General features: G+C 37.5%; 1 protein-coding gene and 1 non-coding gene across 4 annotated transcripts in view; one reads left to right on the forward strand and one right to left on the reverse strand.

The window, feature by feature from the left end:
* Window positions 1-25,082, forward strand: part of RNF214 (ring finger protein 214) — a 50,986-nt gene that overhangs the window by 11,527 nt on the left and 14,377 nt on the right. For all 3 annotated transcript variants that reach the window (XM_005215867.5, XM_024975540.2, NM_001206820.1), the window contains 1 exon segment: window positions 232-371. In XM_005215867.5, the coding sequence (XP_005215924.1) occupies window positions 232-371 (140 nt within the window).
* Window positions 14,842-14,979, reverse strand: LOC112441671 (small nucleolar RNA SNORA8). The gene has a single exon (XR_003029536.1). It is a non-coding gene; the product is annotated as a small nucleolar RNA SNORA8 (small nucleolar RNA).

Here is a 25,082-nt window from a genome sequence, read left to right on the forward strand (position 1 = left end):
ACAGTTGTGATTGTTAGAAATTCTTTCTCCTGTTGAATTGATATCTGCATTATTACTTACTCCCTTATATCTAAGTACTGGCTTTTGGGACTACTCATGAACTAGAATCCTTTAGTTCATTTTAAATTCTCTGAAGTCAGTGTTAATTTGTGATAGTTGAAAGTAACCTTCAGACCAAAAGAACTAATTCATTTCCTTCTTTGTGTGTGACTATAATTGTGTGGGACTCAGGAGATATTAAAGGCTATCCAAGATGTAACAATAAAGCGAGAAGAAACGAAGAAGAAAATAGAGAAAGAAAAGAAGGAGTTTCTGCAGAAGGAGCAGGATCTAAAAGCTGAAATTGAGAAGCTTTGTGAGAAGGGCAGAAGGTAAATGATGCTGTTAAGAAATAAAAACGCTCTGTGAATGTCTGTTTGTATATAAGAGGCTAGTTCTGTTTGTGTTTCTAGTTCCTTTTCTTTCAGTCTTAATTTTTATTTGAAAAACAAGTGCCCAAATTAATATCCTATAGTAATTTTAGCTTTTTCATCAACCTGTGTTAAACTTAACAAAAAGTGTCTCAGGAATTCATTAATACATTGATATGATAGTAGTGAATTGCTTGGTCCCAGGTATGATCAAGATTTTGGTATAAATCTAGCACCTGTTTCACTTCCTTAACTGATACTTTACAGTTTAGAAGATGAGACTACTTTGATTTGTATTTATGTTCAATACCAAAAGCAGATTTCAAAAGTAGCTTGTAAGCTGTTTGGAAAGCTATTTAATGAATCTGTGTCCTTTTCAGGGTACTGCAGTATGACTAAGGTGGCATAAAGTTTGGTCATAGTTTCAAATTTCCAAGTTTCTTCTTGTGACCTGTTTGGAAATCAAAATAGCTGTGAATACTGTGATTTTACTTAAATTCTACTAAAATGCGTTTTTTATTTATCAAGAAATCTTGGCTTGCTAATGTGTCAGATAGCTAAGTGGAAAATAGCAGGTTCATTTGCCAAATCTTTTTTCAAGTATGTGAGATGGTAACTATGAAAGAACATTTTGGAATACCTGGGGAAATTTGAGTTTGGACTACATATTAGGTAATACTGTATCAGTGGTAAATATTTTGGGTGATTATGGTATGTGATTACATAGAAGGATCTTATTCTTCAGAGATACTTGCTGAAGTTTTAAGGGTTAAGTGTCATGATGTCTGTAACTTTCAGGTAGTTCAGAGAGGGGTAAAGTAAATGTGGCAAAAAGTGTAACAGCTGGTGGATCCAGATGAAGGGCATATATTTATTTATTTTTAGGACATATGTTTATTGTATTCTTCTATTAACTTTTATGTTTGTTTGAAATTTTCAGAGAAAAAGTTGCAGGGTAGATACAGGGAGGAATTAGTCAGGCAGTGAGTAAGGAAAAGGACATTGCAGGCAGGGGACCTACAGAGGAGAGAGAATAACAACTGAGGTTAAGTGGAGAGGAGTGAGGCTAGTGGAGAAGTCAGAAATCAGATCACAAAGGCTTACATACTTTGTTAAGGGGTTTGAGATTTTCCCCTGATAGTGAGAGACACTGAAGAATTTGAATTACTGGATAGGAAATTAGGATAATTTCTGATTGATATTATATAAAAATGAATTTACTTAATAGAAATCTGCTAAGTGCTTTGTACTATTTGAAGGTAGTCACTGTTTTATTAATATAACTATAATTTTTTAAGAAAGACAGCATGAATTGACAAAAAAGTAAAGGACCAAATATTCAGTTTAGTCATAAATTTGATTTTTCTCCTTGACACCTGGCTGCCTTACAGTGATGTCTTGCTTTTGAGGGGACACTTTCTAGTTCCCAGCTTCAAGATTATTGCTGGTATATTAGAAAGGGGAGGCTGCCAAGCTAGGTCTTTTCTAGGGCTAAACTTCTTTTCAAGCTTCCTGCCTTGAATAGTGACTCATCAAGAATAACAGCAAATAGGACTGCTCTTGAATAAATATGGTGAGCTTACACTTTAAAAGACAACGTCAGTTGATTCAGAGGTAGCTTGGGACAAGTAGCAGAAAAATTGCAGTATCAAGCAAGATCCTTCTTTTTTTTTAAATGCTTTGAGCTTGCATGACGAGCTTGTGATAGGTAAATAGCAGATCAGGGGAGTTAATGTTGGAAGCCTTACTTTTGATGTGATATAAGAGTTTATGCTATATTGAATTGACAGTGTGAATGAGGATTCCTTTTGGAAATTTCTCACCAAATGCTAGTTTGTTTAACTGATAGGCTTTGAAGTCCTAATAGCCTGTCTGGCCATCAGTAAGTTCAGTGAGTGTTTCTTAGGTGCAAAGCAGTGAGCCAGACTGTTGCAACATCCTTTATTTTGACCACAGCCTTCAGTCCTTCCAGCTTTCTGTCTTATTCCCCATAAATGTACACTTTGACCACATCAGATCCTCTTTCTTGTTTGTTGACCTCATTACATTTTCCACCAGTCCTCCAGCTCCCCGGAAGCGTTTCTTTACCTAGCCCGCTGAGACTCAAAGTCCATTACTGGAATTACTTTTATACCATTGCCATCAATTCTGCTGAGACTTGTTCCTTTCCCTTCATTTTTTTCATAGTACTCCAGTCCTGGCCCAAGTTAGCCACCTAACGTCTGTATTCTTATAGTTGGGCTGCTGAGTCTGCTGGAGGAAATCCTACCACTGTGGATCTTGAGGCCAGAATGAGTTTGACTTTCAAAAACACTCAGATAGATCCTCAGGGCTCCCTCTTCCTCTGAGGGCTGTCCCTAACTATTACTTCTCTTTCTAAACTTTCTGTCTCCACCGTTTCTCTCATTAGTTTTAGCATGTGAGCTTGCCTTTTATTTCACTGAAAAAATAGGGGCCACCGAGTAAAACTTCCTTCCGTTTCCTGTCAGTAGACACATCCGTGCTTTCTTCCTGTTCTTGTATCTGAGTCTAAACTTTCTACCTGTGTGTGAATCCTGTTGCCTCTTGTTTCTCCCAATTTTCCCTAACTGGCACCATACCCTCTTCCAAGGCCTCAGCGGAAGAAACGAGTCATTCCACATTCCTGTCTCTTAGCCCCTCTCTACCACATGTGCTTCACCATGTCCTGTAGGTTCTGAACATTAGGGATCCCTCTCCATTCACTCTGCACTCTTACTGCAGGTTTCTATCCCTTCTTCTAGGTCTGAAGCAGGCTACTGAACTTTCTTTGCCTCCATTCTCGTCTGTCTAGTACACAGCTTCCATAGAAATCTTTCTAAGATGTGGATCTGAAAATGTCATTTCCCAGCTTAAAATCCTTCATAGTTCCTAGGGTAAAGTTTAAACTCTGTATTTAGTATAAGAAGCCCTTAATTATCTAGTTCCTGTTTATGTTCCTAGCTTATCTTTTGGTGGTTTTGGCTTAGTTGCTCTGTCTTGTCTCTTTTGTGACCCCATGGACTGTAGCCTGCCAGGTTCCTCTGTCCGTGGGATTTTCCAGGCAAGAGTACTGGAGTGGGTTGCCATTTCCCACCTTCTGCGGGGGATCTTTCTGACCCAGGGATTGAACCTGTGTCTCCTGCATTGGAAGGAGGATTCTTTACTGCTGAGCCACCAGGGAAACCTGCTATACTTTTTAGCACCCCCCACACCACCATTGGAGAAGGAAAAGGGAACCCACTCCAGTATTATTGCCTGGAGAATCCCAGGGACGGGGAAGCCTGGTGGGCTGCCGTCTGTGGGGTCGCACAGAGTCGGACACGACTGAAGCGACGCAGCAGCAGCAGCAGCAGCAGCAGCTATGAATATTCATGTACAAGTGTTTGTGTGATCATATGATTTTATTTTTCTTCGGTATATTCCTTGGGATAGAATTATTGGGTTGTTGGGTAGTAGGTATATGTTTAGTTTTATAAGAAAAGGCCAGACATATTTCAAAGTTTATATGATATTTTATGCTCTATTACAATGTTTGAGAATTCTGGTTGCTTCATATCCTTGCCATTCAAATGACTGTGCAATAAGTATTTCATTGTGGCTTAATTTGCATTTCCCATTAGTCATTAGGGTTCCCTGGTGGCTCAGTGGTAAAGAATCTGCCTGCAGTGCAGGAGACCTGGGTTCGATCCCTGGGTTGGGAATATCTCCTGGAGGAGGGCATGGCAACCCACTCCAGTACTCTTGCCTGGAGAATCCAATGGACAGAGGAGCCTGGCGGGCTATAGTCCATGGGGTCACACAGAGTCGGATGCGACTGAAGCGAGTAAACAGCAACAACAGCAGTGACTAATGATGTTGACCACTTTTTCCGTGTGCTTATTGGCCATTCATTTATCTGTTGTTGTGAAGTGTTCTGTCAGATATTTCTCTATCACCACCTTTCTGCAGGGCAGAGGTTGAGGTTTTGGCCTTTTGTAACTGTGTAGTATAAGCTTGTTACATATTCCAAATATAAGTCTTTTGTTGGTTACACGTTCTGTGAAAATTTTATTCTACTCTGACTTATCTGTTCATTTTAAAATTGCATCTTTTGGTGAACAGAAAATTTAATTTCAGTGATATCTATTTTATTACGTTTTCATTTATAGTTATTGTATTTTCTGTCCTAAAAAACCTTTGCCTACTCTGAAGTAGCAAAGATGTTCTCCTCTGTTTTCTCGTGGGATTTTTATCATTTTAGCTTTAATATTTATGTCTGTGATCCATCTCAAGTTAATTTTTGTGTATGGTGATGAGTAGGGGTTGATGTTAATTTTATCCAGTTGTTTTGGTACCATTTGTTGAGAAATGTTCCTTTCCTCATTGCGTTGCTTGACACCTTTGCCAAAAACCAAATGGCACCTTGAGTCATTTATATAAATAGTGGGTTTATTCTGGGTACAGTACCAATCCATTGCATTGATTATATTTGCCTATCTTTATGCTAAACCATAGCATTGTGATTATTATCAGTTCAGTCTGTTCAGTCGCTCAGTCGTGTCCGACTCTTTGCGACCCCATGAATCGCAGCACGTCAGGCCTCCCTGTCCATCATCAACTCCCGGAGTTCACTCAGACTCACGTCCATCGAGTCATTGATGCCATCCAGCCATCTCATCCTCTGTCATCCCCTTCTCCTCCTGCCCCCAATCCCTCCCAGCATCAGGGTCTTTTCCAATGAGTCAACTCTTCCCATGAGGTGGCCAAAGTACTGGAATTTCAGCTTCAGCATCATTCCCTCCAAAGAAATCCCAGGGCTGATCTCCTTCAGAATGGACTGGTTGGATCTCCTTGCAGTCCAAGGGACTCTCAAGAGTCTGTTACAGACTTATAGTAAGTCATGAAGTCAGAGTATGCAAAATCTTCTGCTTTTTGTTCAAGATTACTTTGGATATTTTAGATTGTTTGCTTTTATGTATATATGTGTGTGTGTGTGTCTGTGTGGGTGTGTATATTTGTATGTATATGAAGCAGCTTATCAGTTTCTATAAAAACACCTGATTTTCTGAGAGTTCTTAATATGAATGGATGCATAATTTTGTCAAATGGTTTTTCTGTATCTATTAAAATTATCAAATATTTTTTCTCCCATATTCTGTTAATATAGTGAATTACATTGATTTGTTTTCAAATGTTAAACCATTTCTCCATTCTTGGGATGCATCCAAGTTGAACAAGATATATTATTGTTTTTATGTATTGCTGAATTTGACTCACTGATATTTGAAAAGGATTTTTATGTCTGTGTTAATTGAAACTTTCATAGTGTTAATTGTTGAAACTTAGAATTATCCTTTAAGTTGAAAAAATGAAATTTTAGATATAATTTATATAGAATAAAGGTTTTCTATATTTTTTATTTTAAAATATTTAGTTATATCATTTGCTGAGGGGGCAGTGTTAAAATCTATGTGATTATAAAGTTTTCTCTTTTTCCTTTTAATCCTGTCAATTTTTGTTCTTATATTTTGAAACTGTGTTGTTAGATACATATACAATTATTATTTGTTCTTGATAAATTGTCTTCATCATGACATTGACATTTTATCATTATAAAATGTCTTTATCTTGGTCATAATCTTAATGTTTATTTTATGTAATATTGATATAGGTATTGCAGTTAGATATGCTTACTCTTTACATAGTATATATTTTTCCATATTTTACCTTCAACCTATCAACATATAATTTTTTTTTTTTTTAATCTATTCTGACAAGGTTCCTTGTAGAGGCTCTTAGTATATTTGTATTTAATACAGCTAGTGATATGATTAGATTTAGGTCCACTCTTTACTGTGTAAATTAAATATTAACTCATTGACTATTCTGTAGAATTCTATTTTAATTTGGCCTTTTTCACCCTGAATACACATCTATTTAATTCACTGGCAAAATGCATCATAAAAACAAATTATGTGCCTGGTGATTATACCATATTAGAAAGATTTATAATTTTATTAGATAAAGTATTTGGGAAATTTTCATAGTCTTAATTGCTGAAACTTAGAATTATTCTTTAAATGAAACAAATTTTTTTTGCATATAATTTACTTATAATAAAATACCCTTATTTTAAATTACATTTTGATGAGTTTTGACAGATTAATCACACATGTTAATGCTAACACAGTTAAGGTATAGCACGTACCATTACCCTAAAATATTCCCTGTATTTCTTCTTAATCACTGCTTCCTCCCCTCCATTCCCAGGTGAACACTTTCCTTCTGTATTACTATATTATACTTATCTTTTCTAGACATGTGTCTCACCCTATTAAGAAAAAAATTATTTATTTGACTGCACTGGGTCCCAGTTGTGGTACTCAGGATCTTTAGTTGTGGAATTCAAATTCTTATTTGCAGCACATGGGATCTAGTTCTCTGCCCAGTGTTCAAACCCTGGCCCCCTGCATTAGGAGCACAGAGTCTCAGCCACTGGATCACCAGAGAAATCTCGTCACTTACCACATTTTTGAGATTCATCTATGATGTTGTGATGAATGTGAACTGTATTAATAGTTCATTACTTTTTTAAAAAAAGACTTTATTTTTTTTTTATTGTAGTTTGAAGTTTACAACAAAATTGAGAGGAAAGTAAAGAGATTTCCTATATGCCCCCTGCCCTCACACATGCACAGCCTTCCCTTTATCAACGTCACTCACTAGAGTGGCACATTTTTTACCAAAGGTGAACCTACAGTGACACATCATAATCGCCCAAAGTCCGTAGTTTACCTTAGGGTTCACTCTTGGTATTACACAGCCTATGATTTGGATAAATGTATGATGACATATATCCGACATTATGCAGAGTATTTTTCACTGCCCATGATTTGGATAAATGTATGATGTCATATATCCGACATTATACAGAGTATTTTTCACTGCCCATCCTCTGTGCTCTACTGGTTCATCCCACACTCCCCTACTGATTTTTTTATTGTCTCTGTAGTTTTGCCTTTTCCAGAATGCTTTATAGTTGAATCATATAATATGTAGCCTTTCAGACTGGCTTCTTTCACTTAGTAATATGCATTTGAAAGTATGCCTTTTCATGGTTTGATAGCTCATTTCTCTTTAGCATGAAAGAGTACTCCATTGTTTGAATGTACAATAGTTCTTTCTTTATTCATCCACTGCAGGATAACTTGCTTGCTTCCAAGTTTTGGCAGTTATGAATAAAGGTGCTGTAGATATCCATGCGCAAGTTTTTGTATGGACGTAAGTTTTCAGCTCTTTTAGGTAGATATCAAGAAGTATAGTGGCTGGATTGTATGGTAAAAATAAGATTAGTTTATAAGAAACTGCCAAATTGTCTTCCAAAGTGGCTGCTGTGCCACTTTGCTTTCCCAGCAGAAACAAATGAGCGCTCCTGTTGCTCCACATCCTTGCCAGCATTTGTTGTTGTCAGTGTTCTAGATTTTGGCCATTCTGCTTGGTATATAGTGGTATCTCATTGGTGTTTTAATTTCATTTTCCTGATGACAAGTGATATGGAGCATCTTTTCACATCTTCATTTGCTATCAGTATGTCTTCTTTGGTGAGCTATCTGTCAGTCTTTGGCCCATTTTTTTAAATCTTTTTTTTTTTTAAACTGAGAGATTATATTTTTGATTTAATTGTATTCTTATATTTTTGGCTGTGCTGCATGGCCTGTAGGATCTAAGTTCCCCAACCAGGGATTAAACCTAGGCCAGGACAGTGAAAGCCCGGAGTCCCTACTCTAGACCAGCAGGGAACTCCCCTATTGTTTGTTTTATTGTTGAATTTTAAGAGCTCTTTGTGTTTTTAAGATAACGTTCCTTTGTCAGATGTGTCTTTTACAAATATTTTCTCACAGTCTGTGGCTTGTCTTCTCTTATTCTTGATACCGTCTTTTGCAGAACAGAAGTTTTTAATTTTAATGAAGCCTTATTTATCAGGTATTTCATGGGTTGTGTCTTTGGTGTTATATCAAATTCATTTAGTTTTCTCTGATGTTATCTTCTAGGAGTTTTACAATTTTGTGTTTTACATTTAGGTCCATGATCCAGCTTTTGTTAATCTTTGTGAAAGGTGTAAGGTCTGTGTTTAGATCCATTTTTTTGCATGTTGATGTCCTCTTCTAACGGGCTTCCCAGGTAAAGAACCAGTGGCTCCAGTGGTAAAGAACCTGCCTACCAATGCAGGAGACATAAGAGATGCAGGTTCGATCCCTGGGTCAGGAAGATCCCCTGGAGGAGGGTATGGCAATCCACTCCAGTGTTCTGGCCTGGAGAATCCCATGGACAGAGGAGCCTGGCAGGCTACAGTCCATAGGGTCACAAAGAATTGGACAGAACTGAAGCCACCTAACATATCCACATCTAACACTATTTGTTGAAGAGACTCTTTGCTCCATTTTATTGTCGTCACTCCTTTATTAAAGATCATTTGACTGTATTTATGGAGTTCAATTTCTAGGCCCTCTGGTCTGTTCCATTTATCTCTTATGAACACCACATTGTCTTGATTCTATAGCTTTATAGTAAGTCTGGAAGTCAAGTAGCATCAGTCTCCCAGTGTTGTCCTTTTCCTTCAGTGTTGTGGTCTTTTGCCTCTTCTTATAAACTTTAGAATCAATTTGTTGATATCCATACAATAACTTGCTGGGAATTGATTGGGATTGCACTGACTATAGATCAACTTGGGAAGAACTGACTTTTTTCTTTCTGGCTGTGCTGGGTCTTTGTTACTATGAGTGATCTTTCTATAGTTGTGCCCAGTGAGGGCTACTCTCATCGTTGCAGAAGGTCTCTAGTTGCAGTGGTGGACTTCTCATTGCGATGGGTTTCTCTGGTTGCAGAGCACAGGCTCTAGGTGTGTGGGCTTCAGTAGTTGTGATGCTCAGGCTTGGTTGCCCCACGGTATGTGGCATCCTCCCAACCAAGGATCAAACTGTCCCCTGCATTGCCAAGTGGACTTTTAACCACTGGACCACCAGGGAAGTCCCCCAAACTGACATCTTGACAATGTTGAGTCTTCCTGGCCATGAACATGGAATATCTCTCCATTTATTTAGTACTTTGATTTTGTTATCAGAATTTTTGTCATTTTCCTCATACAGATCTTGTACATATTTTGTTAGATTTATGCCTAAATGTATGTAATATAAATGATATTGTGTTTTTAATTTCAAATGTTCACTGTTAACATTTAGAAAAGCAGCTGACTTTTGTATATTAGCTTCATGTCCTGCAACTTTGCTTTAACCACCTATTAGTTCAAGGGTTTTTTTTGTCTATTCTTTTTAATTTTCTACATAGACGATCACGTCATGTGCAAACAAAGACAGTTTTATGTCTTACTTTCCAATTTGTATACCTTTGGTTTCTTTTCCTTACTTTATTATATTAGCAAGAACTTCTAATATAATATTGAAAAGAGATGGTGAGGGGGACATCTTTAGCTTGTACGTGATCTGGGAAAAGCTTCCCGTTTCTCACTCTTGAGTATGATGTTAACTGTAGATTGTTTGTAGATAATCTTTGCCAAGTTGAGAGTTCTCCCTATTCCTAGTTTACTGAGTTTTTATCATTAGTGGGTGCTGGATTTTGTCAAATGCTTTTTCTGCATATATTGACATGATCATTTTATTCTTCTTTTTTTAGTCTTTTGATATGATGGATAATTTTAGTTGATTTTTTAATGTTGAACTAGGCTTGCATACCTGGGATAAATCCCACTTGGTCAAAATCCTTTTTTTTTTACTTTTTTTGTATTTGATTTACTAGTGTTTTGTTGAGGACTTTTGTGTTTCTGTTCAGGAGAGATGTTGGTCTGTAGTTTTTTTTCTTCTATTATTTTTGTCTGGTATTACATTAGGGTAAGATTGCAGAGAATTGGTTTAATTTTTTCCTTAAATATGTATTAGAATTCACCAGTGAACCCATCTAGGCCTGGTATTTTCTGTTTTAGAAGGTTATTAATTATTAAATCAATTTTTAAAATAGATATAGGTGTTCATTTCTTTTTTTTTTTTTGTAAATTAATTTATTTAATTGGAGGCTAATTACAATATTGTAGTGGTTTTTGCCATACATTGACATGAATCAGCCACGGGTGTACATGTGTTCCCCATCCTGAGCCCCCCTCCCACTTCCCTCCCCATCCCATCCCTTAGGGTCATCCCAGTGACCAGCCCTGAGCACCTTGTCTCGTGCATCAAACCTGGACTGGCGATCTATTTCACATATGGTAATATACATGTTTCAATGCTATTCTCTCAAATCATCCTACCCTTGCCTTCTCTCTTTTTTTTTTTTTAAATTTTATTTTATTTTTAAACTTTACATAATTGTATTAGTTTTGCCAAATATCAAAATGAATCCGCCACATACTGAATATAGTTCATTGTGTGAATATCTAGCAATTTGTTTATTCAGTTGAAAATGTTGTTTTAATATTAACTGTCTCCTATAATTTAAAAAAAATTTTTTAATTGGAGGATAATTGCTTTACAAGGTTGTGTTGGTTTCTGCCATAGAACAATGTGAATTAGCCATAAGTATACATATGTCCCCTTCCCCTGAGCCTCTGTCCCACCGCCTTCCGCCATCCCACCCTTCCAGGTTGTCACAGAGCACCAGGTTAAGCTCCCTATGTTACCCAGCAACTTTCCACTAGCTATCAGTTTTGCATGTGGTGATGTTTATGTTTAAATGCTGCTCTCTCAATTCATCCCACCCTCTTCTATTATTTCTGATGAGAACTCAGTAATGGTTGTTTTGTTTCTTCTGTGTGTTGTGTCACTTTTTTTCTATGGTTTTTTTCAATATTTTATCTTTGGTTTTCAGCAGCTTGACTTTGATTTTCCCAGGTATGGCTTTCTTCCTTTTATTCCTGTTTCAAGTTTTCTCAGCTGCTTATTCTATAAAGTTATGTATTCACCATATTTGTGAAATTTTGACATAATTTTCAAATACTTTTCCTGCCTCATTCCCACCTTTGCTTCTGAGACTCCACTTTAACATGTTAGAACTTTTGATATTGTCCTGTAGCTTATGGAGGCTCTTTTATTTCTTTCTAGTTCTTTTTTACTGTTCATCATATTGGATAATTTCCATTTATGTATCTTCAAATTTACTTTTTTTTTTTTTGGCCATGCCACACAGCATGTGGGATCTTAGTCCCCTGACCAGGAATCAGACCTATGCCCCCTGCAATGGAATTGCTGAGTCTTAACCACTGGAGTGCCTGAGAAATCCTACTTTTTATTATATCATTTCCAGTTTCCAGTCTGCTGTTAAGCCCATGCATTAAATTTTATATTTCCAAAATTGTATTTTTCAGTTCTTTCATTTCCATTCAGTTCTTTTTTTTTTTTTTTAAGTTTCTCTTTCTCTGCAAAACTGTTCTTATGTATTCACTCCTTGTGAACATATTTTTCTTTATGTTCTTCTGCATAGTTAAAATAAGTGCTTTAAAACGTTGCCAGCTAATTCTAGCATCTTGGTCTCCTTGGAGTCCTTTCCATTGATTGCTCATTTTTCTTGACCAGGAGTCAGAGTCAAAGCATTATTCTAAATGAGAAACCAGACACAAAAGGTATGCACTGTATGATTCTGTTTACATGAAGTTCTAGAACAGAAAAAACTATAGTGAGAGAAAGCAGATCACTGGTTGTCAATAGCTCAGGGTGGAGGGAAGGGATTGGCAATCATATAGTAAATATTGAGGTTTTGCAGACCACACAGTCTCTGTCACAACTACTCAACTCTGCTGTTGAAGCATGAAAGCAACCATAGACAATATGTAAACAAAATGAGTATGGCTGTGTTCCAATAAAACTTTATTTGTAAAACCAGGTAGCAGCCAGAGTTTGATCTACAGACCATAATGTGCAGACCCTACTTTTGAGTATGGATCATGTTTCCCTTTTCTTTATATATTGGTAATTGAGGGTTGGATCCTGAATATGTGAATAATATGTTGCAGAAACTCTCGATTCTATTGTATTCTTCCATGAAATCTTGTGGTTGGTTTATTTTTTTTTAAATTTATCTCATCAGGCTATTTTCTAGGCTTAAACATAATACATACCTGCTTGGTAGGCAGCAGCTGTGGTTTCTGTTCAGTTCGTGTATCTGTAGATGGGCTCCTTGGAGTCCCCTCTGTGCATGGCTGGTTCAGGGGTCATCCAGAGATCAAATCGATTTATATGCAGAATTGGGGCCTCCCTGGCCATGGCTTTTATCTTTTGGGGATTTCTCCTTCACTTTCCAGCTGTTATGGTAGCTCCCAGTTTTATCCTTTTTGTTCTTGAACTAGTAAGGCTTCAAAATTTCTATCTCAGTTTTAGTTGTCATCACAGAGCTATCTGTGGTTTGTCCTTAGATGAATGGTGATTAGCCATAAAAAACAAAAAACAATAATGATGTTCACTTCTTCAGTTGTCAGGTCTTCTGGTTTTTGTTTGTTCTTTAGTATCTTTAGATAGGTGCTTTTTTACATTTTGTATAGAACTTATAGTTTTTTATCTGCAGAAATCGTTGGCCTAATATTAGGAGCAACTCTGACAGGCTGAATGAATCCCAAGCTGGAATCAAGATTGCCGGGAGAAGTATCAACAATCTCAGATATGCAGATAATACCACTCTAATGGCAGAAAGTAAAGAGGAATGAAAGAACCTCTTGATAAGGGTGAAAGAGGAGAGTGAAAAAGCTGGCTTAAAACTCAGCATTCACAAAGCTAAGATCATGGCATCTGGTCCCATCACTTCATGGCAAATAGATGGGAAAAAAGTAAAAACTGTGACAGATTTTATTTTCTTGGGCTCCAAAATCTCTGCGGATGGTAACTGCAGCCAGGAAATTAAAAGACACTTGCTACTTGGAAGAAAAGCTATTACAAACCTAGATAGCATATTATGAAGCAGACACATCACTGCCGAAAAAGGTCTGTCTAGTCAAAACTGTGGTTTTTCCAGTAGTCGTGTACAGATGTGGGAACTGTACCATAAAGAAGGCTGAGGGCTGAAGAATTGATGCTTTTGAACCGTGGTGTGGAAAAGACTCTTGAAAGTGCCTTGGACAGCAAGGAGATCACACCAGTCAATCCTAAAGGAAATCAACCCTGAATACTGGGTTGGAAGGACTGATGCTGAAGCTGAAGTTCCAATACTTGGGCCACCTGATGTGAAGAAAGATCACTTGGGCCACCCTGATGTTGGGAAAGATTGAGGGCAAGAAGAAAAGGGACAACAGAGGATAAGATGGTTGGGTGGCATCATCAACTCAATGGACATGAGTTTGAGCAAACTCCAGGAGATAGTAAAGGACAGGGAAGCCTGGCGTGCTGCAGTCCATGAGGTCACAAAGAATTGGACGCAACTTAGCAACTGAACAACAAAACAACAACTACCCTTACTGGAAGTGGAAGCTCTACAGATTTAATTTTTAGAGGGACAGTTGTGGCTTCATTAAGTTAGATGTGCTAAAGTGAAGATAAATTTATGTCAGGAAGACAGAGTTTTGAAAAGATTAAATGAGGGCCTGATCTCAGTGGAAGAAAAAGAGAAAGGAAGGGTATTCTGAGGTAGGATTGGTGAGATTTGTTGATTGTTAGAGGGAGAAGAAGAGTAGTGACAGTGAGGTGGCTGAGATGGCAGAGATGATGAATAAAGGAAGTGGAGCAGATTTAGGACAGTGGCCTTGAGGGTGGAGGCTGTTAATTTTTGTTTTAAATACAGTTTTAAGGAGGTATAGTTTATATAAAAGTAACCCTTTTTTTCCTACAAAGTGTAAAGGGTTTTCTTTATGTGTAACATAGGCAAAATTATGTAAGTCAGTAAGTTTTTAAGAAATTTCACATATTCTGATTCCATCCACTGCCAGTCACCTTAGTTCCTCCAGTGTTTGGATCATAATCTTCAAGGTTGTCCTTTCAGAAAGAATTCTGCTTAATCCACAGTTATCATGTCAAGCAGTCTTACCACAGTTTTTTTAACTGGATTTCTTTGATCTCCAATGAAATATGAACATACTTCAAAAATACCCCACTGGGGACTTCCCTGATGGTCCAGTGGTTAAGACTTCACTTTCCGTTGCAGCAGGTACGAGTTCGATCCCTGGTTGGTGAGCTAAGATCCCAAATACCTCTCAGCCAAAACAAGCAAAAAATATAAACAGAAGCAGTATTGTAACAAATTCAATAAAGACTTTAAAAATGATCCTCATAAAAAAAAATCTTAAAAACAATTCCCCAACAGTAATCTTTGGAATTCAGTTTTCTCAAGCAATTACATTAGGACCATGTTTAGGGTCAGAGGAGATGGATCTGCCTGGTTCTGAATTTTAGAGACCCTAGAGAAAGAGAAGTATTAGTTCCTATTGAAGATTATGTCAGATTTACAGTATGAGAAACTTCAGGGATACTGTGTAAGTAAAAATACCGGCCTAACATGCACAAAGCCAAGAAAAACAATGATGCCGGGTACTAAATTTATATTAGCACTGTGTTTTGAACACCCAGCAAGAATAAACTGCTGAATACAGATACCATGCAGTGCAGTAAAATTCACCAGTTTTAAATGATGTGTTTTGAAGAATGTATACTGTCATATAACTACCACCACAATCATGGTATAACATTTTCATCACTCCAGAAAGTTCTTTCTTATCTCTTGGAAATCAGTTGCCCCCACTACCCTGAGGCACTGGCAGTCACTGGTCTGCTTTCTCTCAGTGTAGTTTGCCTTTTCTAGAACTTCATGTAAATAGACTCAGAATATATAGCCTTTTCTGTCCCTTATTGGGGATAAAATCTTTTGTAATTTATACATGTTGTTGCATGTATCAGTAGTTTAATTCCTTTTTATTAATGAATAGTATTTACTGATATACTGAGGTTATATACTAAGTTTATTTATTTATTTGGACATTCAGGTTATATCCATTTTTTGTCTATTATAAATAAAACTGGTGGCCCAGTGATTAAGACTCCATGCTTCCACTGCAGGAGGCACAAGTTTGATCTCTGGTTGTGGAGCTAAGAGCCTGCATGCCATATAGTGTGGCCAAAAAAAAGCTGCTCTGAATACTCAAGTGCAAGTCTTTATGTGAGCATGTTTTCTCTTGAGTAAATAGGAGTGGGATTGCTGGACCATGTGTTGGCTTGACTTTATAAGAAACTGGTAAATGGTTTTCCAATGTTGCTTTGCTGTTTTGCATGCCCAGCAGCAATGCATAGTGTTTTGGTTACTCCATATCCTCACCAGTACTTGGTGTTATCAGTCTTTTTAGTTTTAGCCATTCTGGTAAGTGTTTAATAGTATCTTGTTGTGGTTTTATTTTGCCTTTTCCTAATGACTGTTGATGTGAACATCTTTTCATGTCTTCATCTGCCATTTGTTGTTCTTTTTTGGAGAAGTGTTTGAACATTTTACCCATTTAAAAACATGTTTTCTAAAAAAAAACCCAAAAGACATGTTTTCTTATTGAGAATTCTTAGTACAAGTCCTTTTATCTGTGTTTTACAAATATTTTCTCCCAGTATATAACTTGCCTTTCTTTGCATTTTGTAACAGTATCTTTTGAAATGCAAACATTTAATTTAAAAAATAATTACTTTTATATAATTTTCCTTCATTTACACTTACTACAAAATATTTGTCTGTATTCCTTGTGTTGTTTATACATCCTCCCAGCTTACCTCACACTCGGTAGTTGTGCCTCTACTTCCCCACCCTTGTATTGCCACCCACCACTGGTAACCACTGGTTTGTTCCCTATATCTGTGAGTCTTCTAACTTTGTTATATTCATTAGTTTGTTGTATTTTTTAGAATCCACATATTGTACAGTATTTGCCTCTGCCTAACTTATTTTACTTAGCATAGTGCCCTCCAGGTCCAGACATGTTGCTTCAAATGGCAACATTTCTTTCTTCTTTATGGCTGAATGTATTCATTGTATATATATACCACATCTTCTCTATCTATTCATCTGTCAGTGGACACTTGGGTTGCTCCCATGTCTTGGCAGTTGTAAATAATGCTGCCTTGAACATTGAGGTGCACATATCTTTTTGAATTTGTGGGGTTTTCTGGTTTTGTTTCATGTTTTTTTTTTTTTGGTTATATTCACAGACGTGGAATTGTTGGACCATATGATAGTTGTGTTTTTAGTTTTTTGAGAAATTTCTATACTGTTTTCCACAGTGGCTGCACTAATTTACATTCCCACCGACAGTGTATGAGAGTCCCCTTCTCTCCACACCCCATTATTTGTGTTCTTTTCGATGATAGCCATTCTCACAGGTGTAAAGTAATATCTCACTGTGGTTTTGATTTGCATTTCTCTTATGATTAACAGTGTTGAACATCTTTCCCTGGGCCTGTTGGCCATATGCATTTTCTTTTAGGAAAATTGTCTTTTCTTTTGACCATCTTTTAATGTTTGTTTTGATGTTGAGTTGTATGAGCTGTTTATGTGTGTTGGATATATTAATCCTTTATCAATTATATCATTTGCAGATATTTTCTTCATTCAGTAGATTATCTTTTCATTTTGTTGGTGCTTTCCTTTGTTTTTAAATTTAATTAGGTCCTATTTGTTTATTTCTACTTTTATTTCCTTAGTAGATGGATCCAGAGAAATATTGCTACAATTTATGTCATACAGTGTTCTGCCTGTGTTTTCCTGCAGGAGTTTTATAGTATCCAGTCTTACATTTAGGTCTCTAATGCATTTTGAGTTGATTTTGTGTGTATGGTGTTAGAGAAAGTTCTTATTTCATTCTTTTACGTGTAGCTCTCCAGTTTTCCCAGCACCCCTTATTGAAGAGACTGTCTTCTTCACTGTATGTTCTTGCCTTCTTGTTTGGTTAATTGGCCATAGGTGCCTGAGTTTATTTCTGGGCTCTCTATCCTATTCCATTGATCTGTGTGTCTGTTTTTGTGCCAGTGCCTTAATATTTTAATTACTGTAGCTTTGCAGTATAATCTGAGGTCAGGTAGTGTGATTCCTCCAGCTCTAACCTTCTTTCTCAAGATTGTTTTGGCTATTTGATGTCTTTTGAATTTCGATACAAATTTAAAAATTTTTGTCTTAGTTCTGTGAAAAATGCCTTTAGGTATTTTGATAGAGATTACATTGAATCTATAGATTGCCTTGGATATCATGGTCATTTTTAACAATACTGATTCTTCCAGTCCGAGAACACGGTATATCTTTCCATCTGTGTTGTCTTCAGTTTCTTTCATCAGTGTCTTATTGTTTTCAGAGTACAGGTCTTTACCCTCCGCAGGTAGGCCTATTCCTAGGTATTTTAGCTTTTTGATTTAATGGTAATAAATGGGATTGTTTCCTTAATTTCTCTTTCTGATAGTTCCTTGTTAGTGTATAGAAACACAACAGATTTCTGTATATTAATTTTATATCCTGCAACTTTACCAAATTCATTGATGAGCTCTAGAAGTTTTTTGGTGATGTCCTTAGGATTTTCTCTGTATGAGTGAGTGAGTGAAGTCGCTCAGTTGTGTCTGACTCTTTGTGACCCCATGGACTGTAGCCTACCAGGCTCCTCTGTCCATGGGATTTTCCAGGCAAGGGTACTGGAGTGGGGTGCCATTTCCTTCTCCAGGGGTCTTCACAACCCAGGGAGCGAACCCAGGTCTCCTGCATTGCAGGCAGATGCTTTACAATCTGAGCCACCAGGGAAGCCTTTTCTGTGTATAGTGTCATGTTATCAGCCGACAGGGACAGTTTTACCTCTTTCCTTTCCAATTTGGATTCCTTTTATTTCCAAAAGTTTAAATTTTGATGAAGTCCAGGTTACCTTTTTTTTTCTTTTGTGGTTCCTGTGTTTTGTGTTCCAAGAAATCTATGCCTAATCCAAAAAGCAAATATCAATTTAGTTAGAAGAATGACATTGTTTATATTTTTGTAAGCCTCTTTAATCCTATCTACTTCTCTATTGCAATATGTTGTTTTGGTTAAAGTATAGGAAGAAAGTCTGGTGATACACAGGTGTGCAGTTGGAAAAGCAAGGGCTGTTGTAATAGTCTTTTTAATGTTTGTTTGTATTTGTTTATTTGTTTGCACTAGAGAGCACATGGGGTCTTCACTGCAGCGTGTGGCATTTTTCTTTTTAGCTGATGCATGCAGGGTCTTTTTTTTTTTCAGTTGTGGTATGTGGGATCTAGTTCCCCGACCAGAATCAAACCTGGACCAGAGTGCAGAGACCTAACCAGTGGACCATCAGGAAAGTCCCAATAGCCTTTTTAGATAATTGTGGCTATTCTCCTTTGATAGTGCTCCACAGCTCGACAGCTGGTAGTTTCTTACAGTTGCGTTGCATTGTGGAATCTGAAAGCACATCAGTGATTTTGTACTGTTACATTAAAATTTACTGTCTTTACTTGCACTTTGAATGGATCTTTAACTATTTTGATTTGGGGAGGAAAACCTTATCCTTCTACCCTAGTAGTTTCAGTTTCTAAGGACTGTGAATTAAACTGACAAAAGACAGTAACAGGAGGAAAAAACCCAGTTTATACATGCAGCATGCATACAGTGGGAGAACTCAGGGATCACTAGCTCAAAGGAATGATTAGAATCTGGGGCTTATGGGAAAACAAAAGACTTCTTAAAAGTGGGGAGAAAGGACAGGTTTTGGATTTGGGGAAAGATAAATGAGATTTCAGGAGAACAAGCGGTAGTTCTAAATTTGTGATAATATATATATAGGTATGAATGGTTTTTCCATCTCCTTCAGGGCCATGAAATTCCCTCCAGAGAAGGGATTTGGGTAGATTTTATTTGCATTCTTTCTTCTGGGAGTAGATCTGCCTTGAAGAGGAATTTATGACAGCGTTATTTCCCAGAAGTTGCTGCTGTTAGCTAGAGAAAGCTCTGAGGAAGCTTTTTTCTGCATCTGTTGAACCTGAAATGTCTTCAGCTGAAAATAATCTTTATACCAACTCTGGGGTTCCAGGTAGGTCCTACAGTTGAACTGGTGAAAACTACATTGATAGTTTGGAAAATACTGGTTCAAAGTTATGCAGCTCTTCCAAGTATTAATACATTTTAATACACAATATTTAAAGAATCACATTTGTTTATGTCACTTTTCATCTCATCAGAGTAAGTAATGGAAGCCTTCAAGCTCCCAGTGGCCCATGTAGACTTTCCAAAAATTTTAAATTTTTTCTGAAAGCTCAAATGTTATTGTTGGCAACAAACACTGTCAGTTGTTTCCTTTGAAATAACAAGTGTTTTTCATTTTCAAGAGCATGTCAGCTGTTCTTTGAAGTAAAAATGATTTTACATGAAAAAAGAGGCTGGTTCGACTCAAACAGGCTCACATGTGCTTTTCCTCAAGACAACTGTAGTATTTCGGCATGTAGCATTTCATAAACAGAATATTAAAAATATATGTGTTTAAGGTTGAGATTTAATAAAATTATTACTTTTGATGGCTTTGTCAAGGCATCCTGAAGTAAAACTGCCCGTCTCCCAACTGCCTGTGTGGCAGCAAAGAATACAATGACTAGTAGTGTAATTTGATGCCACTGACTTCATTTGTATATGGTGCCAATGTTTGTATCCACTGTAATTTTCATACTAGTAAGTGCAAAGTAAGTGTCTGCACAGTTGTTCTAAGATAAACCATGAGATTCAAAACAGTTATATTCATCTTGGATTATGTCAGCATCACTTGTGTTTGTTACTAAGAATTCATACACGACATCACTGTCAGTGATTAACTGGTGCCAGTGCTAGAAGAATATAAAGAAAATGGCAGGTCTAATCTTGTCTATGGATTCATCTGTTTGTAAAGTAAAATTCTAGTTCTGCAGATGAGATAGTAATCAAGTCTTCAGATTTGCAGCAGAATCTTTAATTTGGTGAATTAAAAGTATATCATTAAAAGAGGGGCACTGCCATGATTTATTTTACTGACTTCATTCAGCAGGCATGTAGCAATGTCAGCTGTACCAAGTTGTGCTTCTCCAGGTAAGGAGGTTCAGTCACTTACCCTAAGATAGTTCAATGACTTTCTCATTTCTAGATTGAAAGGTGTTAACAATCTTTAAGAATTGTAAAGATTCATTACATCTGCATTTAAAATATTCAACTACTTTAAATTCCGAATGATTGATCTCAAAATGTCACTGTAACTTAACTGGCATAATATAATTAGAAAATGTTCTGTTGCTTAAGATACAGTTAGCTAAATTGTTAACATCTATAAAGTCAAGAGAAAGAAAAATGGCTCTTATCATACTGTGGTTTCTTATATATAATTTTGCCCAGTTTTTTTTGGAGTAGATTCTTCCTTTCCATGAGTCAGAGACTCTAGGCCAGTTACATTTATTTTGGCAATCTTTAAATGTATGTATTGCAGATGTGGGTTGAGAAAGTAAGTTTTCTAATCTCCCTGTTTTGAGTCCATGATTTTTTTTTTCTATTTTAATTTTTTGGCTGTACCAGGCAGCTTGCAGAATTTTAGTTCCCCAACCAGGGATTGAAGCTATGCCCTCAGCAGTCAAAGTGCAGAATTCTAATCACTGGATTGCCAGGGAATTCTGGAGTCAATGATTTATTCTTAAAAATAAATGAAAAATTACAAATAAATTTTCTTTTATTTTAGAAAAAATAAATTCTAAAATAATACACATTAGATATAATTTAAAAATTTCTGCCACCCTTATGACAGAAGAGCTTCCCTGATAGCTCAGTTGGTAAATAATCCGCCTGCAATGGAGGAGACCCTGATTCAATTCCTGGGTCAAGATATCCACTGGAGAAGGGATAGGCTACCCACTCCAGAATTCTTGGGCTTCCCTTGGGCTCAGCTGGTAAAGAATGCGCCTGCAATGTGGGAGACCTGGGTTCGATCCCTGGGTTGGGAAGATCCCCCGGAAAAGGTAAAGGCCACCCAGTCCAGTATTCTGGCCTGGAGAATTCCATGGACTATACAGTCCATGGAGTCGGACACGACTGAGCTACTTTCACTCACTTATGGCAGAAAGCAAAGAGGAACTAAAGAGCCTCTTGATGAAAGTTAAGAGGAGAGTGAAAAAGCTGGCTTAAAACTCAACAATCAAAAAGCTAAGATCATGGCATCCGGTCCCATTATTTCATGGTAAATATATGGAGAAACGATGGAAACAGTGACAGACTTTATTTTTGGGGGCTCCAAAATCACTGCAGATGGTGACTGCAGCCATGAAATTAAAAGATGCTTGCTTCTTGGAAAAAACCTATGACAAACCTAGACAGCAGATTAAAAAGCAGAGACATTACTTTACCAATAAAGGTCTGTATAGTCAAAGCTATGGTTTTTCCAGTAGTCACGTATGGATGTGAGAGTTGGACCATAAAGAAAGTTGAGCACTGAAGAATTGATGCTTTTGAACTATGGTGTTGGAGAAGACTCTTGAGAGTCCCTTGGACTGCAAGGAGATCCAACCAGTCCATCCTAAAGGAAATCAGTCCTAAATATTCATTGGGAGGACTGATGCTGAAGCTCCAATATTTTGGCCATCTGATGTGAAGAACTGGGTCATTCGAAAAGACCCTGATGCTGGGAAAGATTGAAGGCAGGAGGTGAAGGGGATGACAGAGGATGAGATGGTTGGATGGCATCACCGACTCGTTGGATATGAGTTTGAGCAGGCTCCTGGAGCTGGTGATGGAGAGGGAAGCCTGACATGCTGCAGTCCTTGGGTTGCAAAGAGTCGGACACAACGAAGCAACTGAACTGAACTGAAAAATTAAGAAGAGTTTCCCCCAAATTTAAAAAGTATTATTGCAAAGCAAAATAACAAAAAGTACTTGTTTCTGCCTGATGTGTGGAGAACTTTAAAATTTTACAGTAATGATTTATTGGATAATAATGAGATTACAGCAAGTATAACTGAAGATAATTATAAGAGCCCAAACAGAAGTACTAAGGAGGAAAGAAACTTGAATTATATCCTAAGCCTACTACCTTAGAAAATGCTAGAAAACATTAGACTACAGAAACATATACTCCACTAGCCGCTAGAGTGATGATATCATTACATGCTGTGTAGCATCAGGAAAACTCCACTGTAGACTCATGAAAGCATGAAAGTGAAAAAAGCAAATGAATTTAGTGTTATCATGAAATTAATTTTGCTCCATAGATCAGGCCCTCAAAGGGTTTTGGGGACTGTGAACTGTAGTTTTCAAACTGCTGTTCCAGGTTATTTCTTCCTTTCTTAGGGCTCATACTGCCATCTCTATGCCAGGGACACTCTCATCTGTATCCCAGCCTGGACTACTTATATACTCCTTGCCTACCTGGACTCTTTCCTCAGCTTGGTGCTCTCGTTCTCTTTGGCCTTTGCACATGTTATTTGATCTGTCCAGAATTTCCTGTTCCTTTTGTTCACTTGGATAATTACTGAATTGTGAGCTGCTTGAGGGCAGGAACTAGGCATCCTTTTATCCCCAGCTTTTAGCAGAAATTCATGGGGTCTCAGAGTCAGACATAACTGAGTGACTCACACTTTCTTTTCGCTTTCCTAGCACTTTGTCAGAGAAGGAGATGGCACCCCACTCTAGTACTTTTGCCTGGAAAATCCCATGGATGGAGGAGCTTGGTGGGCTGCAGTCCATGGGGTCGCTAAGAGTCAGACACCACTGAGCGACTTCACTTTCACTTTTCACTTTCATGTATTGGAGAAGGAAATGGCAACCCACTCCAGTGTTCTTGCCTGGAGAATCCCAGAGACGGGGGAGCCTGGTGGGCTGCCGTCTATGGGGTCGCACAGAGTCGGACATGACTGAGTGATTTAGCAGCAGCAGCAGCAGCACTTTGTAGGCTGCTTAGCAGATGTTGAGTTAAATTAAATCACGTAAGGATTCTAGTCTCATAAACAAGTTTGCTTTACATCTCAGGGTAAAATTTTTTTTCTGTTTTTGTCTGACTCATACATTCTGTATTGGTTTGTATTAGTGGATTGGCCAGCAAGTTTGTTTAGGTTTTTCTGTACGATTGTATGGAAAAACTTGAATGAACTTCTTGGCCAACTCAATAGCTTCAGTTCAGAGAAAAGGACTTCATAACCTACCTCAAATTCAGGACAACCAACTCCTGTCTGTATTAACCTCATCCACCAGTATTTGTTTTGTTTGCTTTTGCCTTGTTTGGAGTATAATATATTCTGAAAGGAGAGTATTTGGGCTGAGGACCCAAGATCTTAATTTTTAGTTCTGTCTCTATGTTACTTTACAAGACACTTAGCATCTGCTTCTCTTCACTTGTGGTGGGAACTATGTATTCATATATTTTAGTTTCTCTGAAGGAAGATGCTCTAACATCCAAACGATAACTAACATTTATTAAGTTCTTACTATATGTAAGATTGCCGGGAGAAATATCAATAACCTCAGATATGCAGATGACACCACCCTTATGGCAGAAAGCAAAGAGGAACTCAAAAGCCTCTTGATGAAAGTGAAAGTGGAGAGTGAAAAAGTTGGCTTAAAGCTCAACATTCAGAAAACGAAGATCATGGCATCCGGTCCCATCACTTCATGGGAAATAGATGGGGAAACAGTGGAAACAGTGTGAGACTTTATTTTTCTGGGCTCCAAAATCACTGCAGATGGTGACTGCAGCCATGAAATTAAAAGACGCTTACTCCTTGGAAGGAAAGTTATGACCAATCTAGATAGCGTGTTCAAAAGCAGAGACATTACTTTGCCAACAAATGTTCATCTAGTCAAGGCTATGGTTTTTCCTGTGGTCATGTATGGATGTGAGAGTTGGACTGTGAAGAAGGCTGAGCACCGAAGAATTGATGCTTTTGAACTGTGGTGTTGGAGAAGACTCTTGAGAGTCCCTTGGACTGCAAGGAGATCCCACCAGTCCATTCTGAAGGAGATCAGCCCTGGGATTTCTTTGGAAGGAATGATGCTAAAGCTGAAACTCCAGTACTTTGGCCACCTCATGCGAAGAGTTGACTCATTGGAAAAGACTCTGATGCTGGGAGGGATTGGGGGCAGGAGGAGAAGGAGATGACAGAGGATGAGATGGCTGGATGGCATCAATGACTCGATGGACATGAGTCTCAGTGAACTCTGGGAATTGGTGATGGACAGGGAGGCCTGGCGTGCTGCGATTCATGGGGTCGCAAAGAGTCAGACACGACTGAGCGACTGATCTGATCTGATCTGATATGTCAGAAACTGTTCTGTTTTACATGTATTAACTCATTTAATCTGCATAATAGCCCTATGTGGAAGGTAGATGATTTTATTATCTCCATTTTACTCAAGGAAAATAAGACACAGAAATATTAAGTAGCTTGCCAGAGGTTGTATAGATAGTAATAAGGTCTGGGTTTGAGCTGTGAGCTATGCTCTTAACTGCTATAAGAAACTCCCTCTCAAATCTAAATACATTACTTTTATCATCAACCTATGTTAGTACACATGTACAGATGCTCGTTATAATATTTATAATTGTGAAATTAAAAAATGAGAATACCTAAATAAATGAGATATATGTATAATAGATAGTTATTTTAAAATCACATTTTTGAAGAATATTTTAATGATATGGAAAAATAGAATGAAAATAACATAGAATCACAGGTTTTGTTTGAAAAAGTATGTAATGGAATTATATGTTAC

The sequence above is a fragment of the Bos taurus genome, chromosome 15 (genome assembly GCF_002263795.3).
Source record: "Bos taurus isolate L1 Dominette 01449 registration number 42190680 breed Hereford chromosome 15, ARS-UCD2.0, whole genome shotgun sequence".
In the NCBI taxonomy this organism is placed as follows: domain Eukaryota; kingdom Metazoa; phylum Chordata; class Mammalia; order Artiodactyla; family Bovidae; genus Bos; species Bos taurus.